The 12,246-nt window shown below is 39.3% G+C and overlaps 1 protein-coding gene across 1 annotated transcript in view; it reads right to left on the bottom strand.

Annotated features, from left to right (window-relative positions):
- Positions 1–12,246, bottom strand: part of TENM1 (teneurin transmembrane protein 1) — a 535,025-nt gene that overhangs the window by 217,659 nt on the left and 305,120 nt on the right. The window contains exon 7 of the mRNA XM_084638540.1: positions 1,595–1,687. Coding sequence (XP_084494666.1) covers positions 1,595–1,687 — 93 coding nt within the window. The remainder of the gene's footprint in view (positions 1–1,594; positions 1,688–12,246) is intronic.

Below are 12,246 nucleotides of genomic sequence, written 5' to 3'. Positions count from 1 at the left end.
AACGAGCGATCTCTTTGTAATTTTCCCTAGTGCATTTTAATGTAGTTCTGTTTCAAAGAGCACTACATTAAAGTTCACTAGGGAAGCTTTAGTGCTTACCAGCAGGGTTCTACACAGTGCAACATGCTGATGTGCTTTAGAAAGCAAACCCCCGTAGTCCGCATTACTGGTCCATGTAGACAAGCCTTTAGATACAAGTAACCATTTCCAGTATTTTTCTAGTGATTACTGGATAAACACCAATTTAAATTTATTTATTTATTTATTGTGTATTAGGGTGCTCTATTGATGTTTATTATCGAAACCCAAAAATCAGAAGCCCTATTTATTAGTAAAAGAAGACAGAGGAAATGCATTCTAAACTGTACTCTCAGTAGCCCAAATCAAGAATGTTAAGAAATGATTATATTGCAACAAGCCCATTTGACCTTAAATATATGTTCATGACAAAGGTACAATTAAATGTACAATGGGGCAACGAGTATAATATTCAATATTTTTATTGTAGGATTTTAAAGGAAAGGTTAAAATTCTCAAAGATGCTAGATCATACAAAATAAAGGGTAGAACAGTTTAAGTTTTTAAAGGCCTTTGTGCTCAAATCTCTTCTATAGAAAGAGTAAATCAGAATATAAATTCTCACATTAAATTTTTTTGTCATCCACACTGGGGGATCTTTTGATGATCCACAAAGCCAGATTCTGAAACCCTTACTTATATTGAGTAGCACTTACTCATCCAAGTCTTCAGTGGGATTACTCACATGCATGGGCACTGTTTAACATGAATAAGGGTTACAGAATTTGGTGCTTACATATGAGCATCTCATGTTACTTTTCTGCTCAGCCTATTAGTACACATTTAGGATTTCTTTATTATGCACTCACATTTCACAATATATTGTGCATATAATTTCACAACAAATATTTTGAGTTTGACCTTTATGCACCACCTTACTTAACTGATAGTAATTCTCTGAATTACTCAATACAATAATGTTATATAAAATATTTGATTTGTGTAGATTAAAGAATGTTGTATATCATCTAAAGAGAATTTATCCATATTTCTACCATTTACATTGCATAGAAGATAGCACATGCATTTTAGGACTTAACACTTTGCTTGTCACGTCAGAGAAAAATCAAATAGCTCCATTACTACATTTAGTATACTATTTTTAATGGTCTGTTTTGGGATTTCAAGTTCAAATTAAGACTTAGCTTTTTATCAAGGACCTCATCCAAGGCCCACTGAAGTCAATGTAAAGATTTCATCTGGCTTTGGATTGGACACCTCAGCAATATATCAGGAAATTTGTTTTGGTCTACAGTAGGAGCCTTACTTATAGGATCCTGCATTTGCCTACATAGTCTATCTCTCAGGCATCACACCACTGCAGTCTCTGGGTACCAATAACATTACATAAGACATCAAACCACCTGTAGGACTATATTCTTCTCCTTCCCTCATATTAGACTGTGCATAATTATTTTGGGTGGAATATTTCTTTCACTTATCTTTAGGGTAATGATACCAGGCCATTCTTTGAGTTGTTATGGTGAAAAGGCTTTTGCAAAGATGTGGGTCTTACTTTTCACTTGGTAGGTGGCAAGATACGTGGTCATCCTGATTTCTGGTGGAAGGGAATTCCACAGCCGAGGGCCAGCAAAACTCCCACTCACTTCTATGGGAGCAGGATCGGGACCACAATGTGAAATAAGGAAAAAGGATAATAATAAATTCTTGTTTGTTTTCCCAAGTCAATATTTCTTTAATTGGTTTACAATTTTTGGACACAATGAGACGAAATTGTTATTTCCTTTAAAAATGGAGACCTATTGGATTTTGAGAGTTAATGTAAATGGTCTAATATATGCAATATTGATTGTTCTATATGGTACATAGTTCAAAAAGATCAGAGGAAAAGGCAAGGAAATGCTGAACTGAAAGCTATTCTTAAGGCTGTAATGGTCTAGTAATCAATAGCCAGCATAATTTCATTCTCTTTAAAAGGATTTTAAAATGTTGGTTCATAGCTTGATGGCAAAATATTTCAAAGTACAGAATATATTTTGTGTTAATACAAGAACAGTATTTGAATTAAACTACATTTGAGCTAAATTCAACTCACATCCCTTAAGATAGACAGAGGTCTATATATGCAGTTAGGAGAGTTTATGTAGCTGTAGTTTATTATTATACAACTAAGCAGTGGCGGATTAATGATTTTGCTGCCCCTAGAACATGAAATAATTGCCTCCCCGCCACCAGCAGCTCACCTCCGCTCCGCCCCGCCTCCGCCTCAGCCTCCTCCCCTGAGCGTGCCGCTGGGTCATGCTTCCCCCCGCTCCCTGCCAGTGCTTGTGCACGAAACAGCTTCACGAAGGAGGGAGGAAGAGGGGGGAATGCGCTGCGCTCAGGAGAGGAGGCAGAGCCGGGGCGGGGATTTGGGGAAGGGGACCAATAGGGGCAGGGAGGGGGTGGGGAATAGGGGCGGGGCTGGGGGTGGAGGGCGCGAACCGGTGCTGGGGGAAGCAGCCTCTGGCTGATATTATAAATTTGCTGCCCCTGCAAATTTGCTGCCTTAGGCCTAGGCCTTGTCGGCCGAGGCGTTAATACACCGCTGCAACTTAGATTAGGATGTAATGCTACCTTAAAAGTGATCTACCAATGATGTACTATCAAGAAAATGGCAGGTTTCAGAGTAACAGCCGTGTTAGTCTGTATTCGCAAAAAGAAAAGGAGTACTTGTGGCACCTTAGAGACTAACACATTTATTTGAGCATAAGCTTTCGTGAGCTACAGCTCACTTCATCGGATGCATACTATGATGAAGTGAGCTGTAGCTCATGAAAGCTTATGCTCAAATAAATTGGTTAGTCTCTAAGGTGCCACAAGTACTCCTTTTCTTTTTGCGAATACAGACTAACACGGCTGCTACTCTGAAACCTGTCATTATGCAAGGCACTGCGTTTAGCCGTATCAAGAAAATGTTACAAATTGTAACAGTTTATGCATTCCATGTTTAGGGGAGTATAACAAGTACATAAACACGTTTTCATAGTATCTGAAAAACAGCAGAAGCATAAAGACAAATTTGCAATGCTAGACTGTATCTATGTTCTCATAAACTTAGATGACTACTCATCTGTCTAAGTACACTGCTTCTCCCCAAAGGACTTCAGGAATACTAAAATGTTGCTATCAATTCTATAAAATTGGGCTCTATGTACAGAGCAAAATGTTAACAACTATAGTCCAAGGTTTTATATGTAAATACAGCTTGGTATGTAGTGCCTTCTAATAGTAAAGGCAAGACATTTTTAAAAGACTCCAGAATGCAAGGAAATTGAGAAAAATTATAAACATGACTGATGGAAGCACCTGATAGTAAACAGGAAAGTTTTAAATGTTCATGTGTCAAAGTGTCAAAAAATCTGTAAAACGGAGATAATATTCTCTCACTCAAAAATACAATATAAGACAATCTGTTTGTGAAATATAAATCATTTAATAACATTATGCTGATTCCAAGAAAACATTCCAAGAATGATTCCAAGAAACATTACGCTGATTTCAAGAAACAAAGGAAGATAGTCACTGCTGAGTAATTATTTCACTGTGTAAAACATGAACTTGAAAAACTTCTTTCCCTTCTAGCAAATGAAACCATTTCCTGTGGCCTATCTAACTTTTCTTGCACTCAACTAAAATTTCTCAGCCTCAGGTTCACATCACAGAGGAACTGCACATAAATCCAGGAGGGTGAAGCTCAAACAAAAAATGCACTGTAAGTTAATGAAAAATGATAAAGAAAAGCAGTTAATGGGATTTACATATCTATTTATTGTGATGTTCTTTTACATGCTTTTGGGGGGCTTACCTGCAGTAGCAGCCTAAGTCCTGTGCAACCTCTATATGTTGCTGTACCTGATGTACAAATGTGACTGCCAGGCAAAGCACAATGCTTGATTCCCTTTCCTGGTCCTGTCTGACTCTTGTGCCAGTGGCCCACAACAGACAGAATTTTGTAACTGCCAATCGCTGCCCTGAAATGTACACTTTTACTCTACCTCTTGAATGCATGCTGCATTTAAGGAGTCACTAGTCTTCATAAATGTGGTGGGGAGATTTGCCACAGCATGAGGGGTGATGCATGAGGCAAGAGGTGGGTATTGGAATGTTTTGAGTATACAGAGATGAATGGAGTATGTGGATATAAGGGAGGAGGTAGCTAGGTAGTCCAGGTATTATTTCTTATAGGGTCTTGCAAAACCTAAGACTGGCCCTGATATCCATAATTCATTTCAGAGGACCATAATGAAGGACACTCCTTTCCTTAAAATGATATTCTTTATAATATTGGAAGAGACATTGGATAGGAGTTCTGTTTTAAAGGTTGTCTCTTATGGCACATAGGAAAAATTTTCACATGAATGAAAATATTCCTCGTATTACTTTAGAGATGACTGTTTGGATCTGTTTGGATCTAGATCTGAATTAGCTTCAGATTAGGGATCAGGGTCTGGATGTGTGGAAAATCAAGGGTAGGGTTCGGTGTCTGAGCTGACATTGCCAATAATCTGGCAAACGCTTGAGAGGTTTTAATACCCTTCTGGTTTTGAATCTGAACCAATGTCAAAGACAGTTAGGGAAAGGCTACATTTATGCAATTGCAACCCTAAAGAAGCAAACATATTTATATGGATATTAAAATCAGATACACATAAATATATTATCTCGCTCTTCCACTAATTTTATGTAACTCATCTTAGCTCTTTGGGATAGGACCATGTCTGCCCCTAAGCGTTACAGCATCCTGCACAATGAGGCTCTGATCAACATTAAGGATTCTGAGTAACAGCCGTGTTAGTCTGTATTCACAAAAAGAAAAGGAGTACTTGTGGCACCTTAGAGACTAACCAATTTATTTGAGCATGAGCTTTCGTGAGCTACAGCTCACTTCATCGGATGCATCCGATGAAGTGAGCTGTAGCTCACGAAAGCTCATGCTCAAATAAATTGGTTAGTCTCTAAGGTGCCACAAGTACTCCTTTTCTTATTAAAGATTCTGTATGCTAGCATCATAATAATTATCAGTAATTACCACAACTATTATTTGAATGTGTTTGGATTTCAGAGACATCTTTGTCCATTTCTGATTTACTTTAGAAAATGTGGCCACCAACCTTTTGCATGCAATTTTCACTTCATGCTCTTGAAACAAAAATACCAGTGAAAGTTCATAACAAAGCAAACAATAGTATCATATTATATTTTGGCAATGTTTTTGGAGACCCATACAGAGTAATCCAATAATAATTACCCTTATGATAGTGATAAAATACTGCTACAGTAACCAGGTTAACAACACATAACTACCCTTTTTTATATCTAACCTGCTGAGAAAATTTCTTTCTGACCTTTCAGAGTAGCAGCCATGTTAGTCTGTATCCGCAAAAAGAAAAGGAGTACTTGTGGCACCTTAGAGACTAACAAATTTATTTGAGAGTGAGCTGTAGCTCACGAAAGCTTATGCTCAAATAAATTTGTTAGTCTCTAAGGTGCCACAAGTCCTCCTTTTCTTTATGACCTTGTTTTCCCAGCAATGGCCTGGATTAAGTAAAGGACATTGAATCACTTCCAGATGTAAAGAGTGGGGCTGGCAGTTGGCTACTTACCCCGAGTCCTAGGTTGAAATATCCAGGTTTTAAAGTCTCTATGTTCATTTTTCTATTTAAAATATTCTCTCTCTCATTTCCATTAAAATGACTAATTTTTGTAAGAGAAAAAACAAGGTAAAGGGCAGCGTTGAAAACATTCCACTGGTAAAGCTGGAGAAAATAGGAATGCAAGAGAAACACTAAAATGTCCATAAGATTAATCTGCGTTGCACATATGAAATATAAAAGTCAACTGCATAATTAAATGGCCACACAACTGAACTTGCACATATTTTCAATTTCAAGAAATTGAAATTGCACAATAGCAAAACAAACTACTGAATGTCTGAATAATAACACATCTGGGAAGTCCTGGGTTTGGTCATCTAAGCATTTCAATTCATTTTCAACTCAGTCATCTAATTGTATCTCCAAATGTAACCGTGGTTGTCACAGTAATTCTGAGCTAGGTGCCACTGAGAGAGGTGAAGGAGATGTGGAGATGTACAGCTGCTGAGCTTACAAGGTGGAATCCTCTCTGACACTGTCAGAATACCTTCTTGAGGTTCCACTAAAGCACACGTTAGAGTGGCAGCTACAGCAGATTTGGAGAGGTCCCAGTATACTTGCCCTTCTGTTCTGGTTAGAATGGATTAAAGGCAGAGCCATGGACTCACAGGTTCTGTCTATACTTGCAGGTAGGGATCTGATTCCCAGCTCGTGTAGACAGACTCATGCTAGGTCTCATCGAGCTACCACACTCAACTAACAGTGTAGCTGCTGTAGCACAGGGGGCTGTGAGCAGAGGCATAGGCTAACTATCCCTAGAGCAAACCCACCTGAATCCTGGGGGTATGTACTTGGGTGAAGGGGCTAGCCTGCGCTACCATGGCTATACTTCTATTTTTATCATGCTAACTCAGTAAGTGTACATCTACAGAAGCTGGGAATCTCACCCCTAGCTTGTAGCGCAGACATAAACTTTGAGGTTAGAAACCTGAATTTAGATTTCCATAGTGGTTTCTAGATATCACTGTTATAGGAGCAGCACAAGAACCTAAACAGAATATAGTTGAAATACACCTGGCTTTACAATAAATCACCAGTAAAAATGGATTTGCTGCCATATTAGTTCCTAACAGATATTTGCCTATGTCACAAAAGACCTTGTATTTTGGCACAAATATACGGTGGCCATGCTACTATTTTTAGCATGCTAACTTTATGACAGAAATCATGACTATGTCTATGCGAGCTGGGAATCACACCCTGAGCACCAAGTATAGATGTAGATATAGTTACCTGCCTCTTTTCAGACAGCCACCCCTGCAGGGGCACAAAGAAGAAGCATGGATTGCACTCTTCAATAACATTCTGGCAAGTCCTTGTAGAGAGGCTACCCAGAATACAGCTCTTGGTTTGGAAAGCACTTCTCTACCCGCAACAAGGGGATACCAATGGTGTTATACCATGTACCAACAACAAACCTAAACTATAGCAAAAACATAATGAAACCCACTTTCTTACAAAAAACAAATACAAGTGAAAAATGGGATATGGCTCATTTTTAAAAGCACAGGACCAGATGCTACCCTGAATTATATCCCTTGCAGCGTTGTTCCCCATTCTGTCTTATTATGTGCAAATACTGCTGGAGCAAGAATGCATATAAATGAAGGGGAAGGGAACAAGTGGTCATGCAAAGCTTTCTCTAATTTGTCACTTAATCTGATATTATTTTTACATACACAAGTGAGATAATTTTTAAATGTCCATGATGCAACTGTATAATCTGTTAGGAACACACCTGCATGCAAAACATAGGTATTTCAAATTGGACTGGTTTCTTAAATTGCTCTTATGAAAATGTTTCTTTTTATGTTTATCTTTACATATTCTTTTAAAATTTTGCCCTGTAAACCTGCGGATATGATAGGATGTGTAAAGAGTCTTTTGTGTTAACCATTTATCGCTGTATTATAAAATACAACAAAGAGCAATGTGCTTCTGATTCATGTGTTTGAATTTCTGACAGCCTATGCAAGCTTTTTCTGTTAACCTTGTAACCGCACCTCAAGACTCTGACACAGAAATCTGGGACAACAATTATATAAATGCAGGACAAAGAGCCAAAATCAATCAAGAATAGGCTCTAATAATGGCAGTGTCAGAAATACAATATTAAGTCAAAGTCTTTTTTATAGCCTCCATTGGCCATATAGTGAAAAAGCAGCCAAGTGGTTTGAGCATTGGCCTGCCAAACCCAGGGTTGTGAGTTTAATCCTTGAGGGGGCCATTTGGGATCTGGGGCAAAAATTGGGGATTGGTCCTGCTTTGAGCAGGGGGTTGGACTAGATAACCTCCTGAGGTCCCTTCCAACCCTGGGATTCTATGAGAAGTCAGTCTTGAAAATATCAGTGTGTGTTTTATTATAATAGTATTTGACAATAGATTACTACTGTTAAAGCAATTTATGTGTTTCTATTCTAAAATGATTTTCTGTGGTTTATACATTACATTCATCATAATATTGCCAGGTTTCAGTGCAGTGGATGGTTTAAAAAAGAATCCAGTGGGAGTTCCAAGTAACCCTATGGGCTGCTTGGCACAGGCCCTGAGCACAGCACTATATGCTGTGGGAGTGTGCCCCCATGTGTCACATACCATGTGGCTTCCCATATCTCATCTCTCCTACCTCCTGTGTGGAAGAGAGGAATGGGCTGGGACTTGGGCTTCCAGCCAGGGTCCCTGGTTTGGCTTGATGGTACAGAGGGGGTATTGTCCTCATACCAACCCTCAGGTCTGTAGAACCCAGAGCCATTGCTGCCCAGTTGAAATCTGCACTGGAAAGTCCTGAAGGTGGTCTTGTAAGTGATTCCCCATTGGTTAATAGTTTTAATAAAGTTTCAGTCTCCAAATTCAACCATACTATGATGTACGTATCTCACTGTTTCCATGTCTGCATTAGTTTGATGTTTTGATCATGCCAAAATGTAAGAATCTAAAGTTTGCTGCCTAAAAACTAAAAATGTAGTTTAAATAAGCAGAGTTGAGGCAAAGGCAACTTTGAAAATGTTGCACAGTGTATCTATATATTGAGTAAAACTATTGTAACATTTTAGCAGAGTGTGAAGATTTTCAATTTAGTAAGGCCTTTGTGTTATGCTTCTAATTGAGTATATTGTAATGCTTATACTGTAGTTAGATTGATCAATACCTGGTAAGCAGTGAGAAAATCATATCTATCTAGAAGTTGGAATTTCAATTTTTTTCATATTCCATTTTTAATCTTCACCTCTAGAGAGATTAACTTATTGCTTTGCCCGTTTACATCAACAGACTGCATTTGCCTATATGACATAGTAAAGTCAGCATGAGACTGGGGGTCAAGAACTTCTGAGTTCTAATTCCAGGTCTGTCACTTACCAAGGGACCGATCCAATTATCATTAAAGTTAATGAAAATGAGTCTTTTGGCTTCAAAAGTAGCTGGAGTCGGCCATTCCAGAGTAGCCTTAATAGTTTAGGCCTTGTCTATGCTGGCAAGTTACTGTGCAGTAAAGCAGCTTTCTGCGGTGCAACTCCCGAGGTGTAGACACTGCCAAGCCACTTAGTGCGCAGAAACTCCTCAGTTGCAGTGCTGCAAAAAACTCACCTCAATGAGAGTCGTAAGCCTTAAAGCGCAGAGGCTCCAGCGCTGTATTGGCAGTGTAAACGCATTACAGCACAGAAAGCAATCAGTTGGCCTCCGGAAGTGTCCCATAATCCCTCAAGTGGCCACTCTGCTCATTGTTTTGAACTCGGCTGCCCTGGAGACATGCGCCCCTCCCCTTTCAAAGCTCCGTTTTTTGACAGGCCCTGTATGCTGTGCTGATGTGCTCTGGGACACAAAGCAAACCATTAATGTGGAATGCTCATGCTATTGAACACACAAGCAGGTGTGTGTGTGTGTGTGTGAGAGAGACTGTTGTGCGTGTGTGTGTGTGTGTGAGAGAGAGAGAGATTGTTGTGCAGAGAGCTGGGGAGGGAGACGGGGGCTGATGTCGGGTTTCCTTCTCCCCCTGCCTCAGGACTGGGGGTTGCTTCCTGCCACTGGCTGAACTTACAAGACAGCATGTTGACATACTCGCTGTCCCCCAAAACACACTGTCTCTCTCACCCCATATACCCCCTCCTGCCACACACTCTCCCCCCCCAACCCCCATTTCAGTTGAAAGTGGCTGGCAATGTAGTAGGATGCACATGGAACAGTGGGATGGGGAAACCTGCGTCATGTGACACTGTGCCTGCCCCATGAGGCATTGCAAGAGCTCCTAATGTGCATGCGCTCATCCATCACAAGGAGCACAGCGTGGACATTCAACAGCGGTTTAATTCCAGCGCTTTAATAAAAGTGGTATAGCTTGTTGCGCAGAAACTTGCCAGTGTAGACATACCCTGAGTCACCCTATCTTCACCACTTGATTTAAGCCCTGATCTAACCCTCACTCTGAAGTCAATGGCAGTCTTTTGATTGACTTCAGCAAGAGTTGGAATAGGCCATTAAAATCTCTGCCTCATAAGCTATACAACTGTTGTAGTTCAGTCTGTAAATAAATGAACATTTTAACAGTTAGAATCCACTAATACTTGAGAGGGGCCAGGTCCAAAATACTCCTAGATAGGCCCCCAAATATCCACATACTCAAAGGTACAGCCAACAGCCATGCTGCAATGTAACTGTTGCAAATTTCACTTACAGATAACTATGCTTGCAAGGGATACACCGCAGCATGTACCTAAATAGCATTTTACTTTCCAAATATTTCAAGGGGCTACATATTTTCTGGGAATCACTTCCAAATCATCCTACTGCCCCAAGCTATATCAAACAGTGTGGACATAGGCAAAATTTCCTTTTCCTATCTATACTGTGAGCCTCTATATGTGATGCTCCTGTTCTCCAAACCAATTCAAACCCTCTGGATTTAATCTGGCATCACTCTTTTCCCGTCTAAAATAACATTCATTTTGTCTGTTTCTATTTTAGCAAATGAGATTGTCATGCTTTATGGAAGGCTGCCAGGCCTACTGGGCCACTAGCTATTATACAAAAACTGCATATTTTTACCCTGGTTTCTTACTTTATATGCATTACATTAAATTAATTAATGAGGGGACATAACCTAGAATATGATGTTAGATTCAGAAAGGATTAAAATACCTATACATCCAAAATATTTATCATGGTGTTCCAGTGGAGCTGCAACTTGACCCTCTCCCAAAGAAAAATTGCTGTGGAGTATATGAACAATTTAAAATGTTTTCATCCATAGTGACTGGGTTCTAAATTATGCAAGAGAAGAAGGAACCTCAAGTGCCATAGTGGGAGACATTAAAATTGTATCTCATTGTAGATGACAAATTTTTATATTTTTATTTCCATAATACAAGGTTTGTTCCTGCATTGCTAAATTGAGGATTGTATTTAAAGCTATTTTATTTTAAATTCAGGGTCAAATTTACAGCCTTACATTTTTTTTAACAATTCAGAAATTTGAAGTGTTCAGATCCTCTCTTCTGCACAGTGACAATACATGGTACTTTCAGAATGAGTTTCTAACCCTTGTCATGACTTTTCTTTTAAATATAATCTCTAGGGAGGTTAGATTTATTGTTTAATTAGACAGAAAATGACAAAATACAAGAGACATGTCACAGTAACAGATATTGAACAATGTGGTTTAAAAGAAAGCTCATAAGAAATGAAATCACTCTACATTTATTTTCAGAATAATAAAGAGTAAGTTAAAATTAACTCAAGAGTAGGCTTCTTTCACAAATAATTTATTAACTAAGGCTATTGTCTAAATGGTAATTGTTTCCCTATCTGTTGATTCATGAGTACTCTACAGCTCCCCCATAGGCTGCTCCACTTGCCCTGGAGAAGGCTATGTGATTTTTATTTTCACTTTATGCAACCATCCAAACCTGTTCCTTTACTTACAGGGTCAGAGGTGGTTCTACCCAATAAGACTCAGCAACAGTGGGTTCCCAAGTGTTTGAAAGAAGTGGTTCTACCCTGTCTGCATGACAGCCAGTCAACCACAGCAGAGTTTTTAAAAGTGTTACGATCTTGGCTGAACTAAAGAACAGAACTCAGGCAAACAGTAGTAATGGGACTTCAACAAGCTAGATTCTTTCCTCCTGAAGCAACAATCAGTGTACACTTGGGAGATGACAAAAGCAACCCTTTTATTTTGGGACCATCTCACTGGCTATCAGAGGCAGGATCCATACCCTGCTCACGTCCAGTGATCAAGGATAAAAAGGCACACTAGGTTTTCATCTCCCCAACAATTCTGCAATTTTCAAGCATGGAGCAGAGATTTCTTGATTTCAGCCTTGAACACTAGTCCAGCTTAACCTGGCCACCGAGACCACAGACAGCTTTCTAGGGTTTAGGCAGCCACATACGTGCTCCTCTGATTAGGGCAAATTCTGTTTGTTTATGTATATGCTTAAATAAGAAGGTGGCAGTATAATCATAATTAAAAAACATCCTGGTAAGTGATAGTCATAAGATTTCCAGTGTAAGTAGA

This window comes from Lepidochelys olivacea, assembly GCF_965140295.1.
Source record: "Lepidochelys olivacea isolate rLepOli2 genome assembly, chromosome: 9".
Lineage (NCBI taxonomy): Eukaryota > Metazoa > Chordata > Testudines > Cheloniidae > Lepidochelys > Lepidochelys olivacea.
This window is presented reverse-complemented; position numbering and strand designations above follow the sequence as displayed.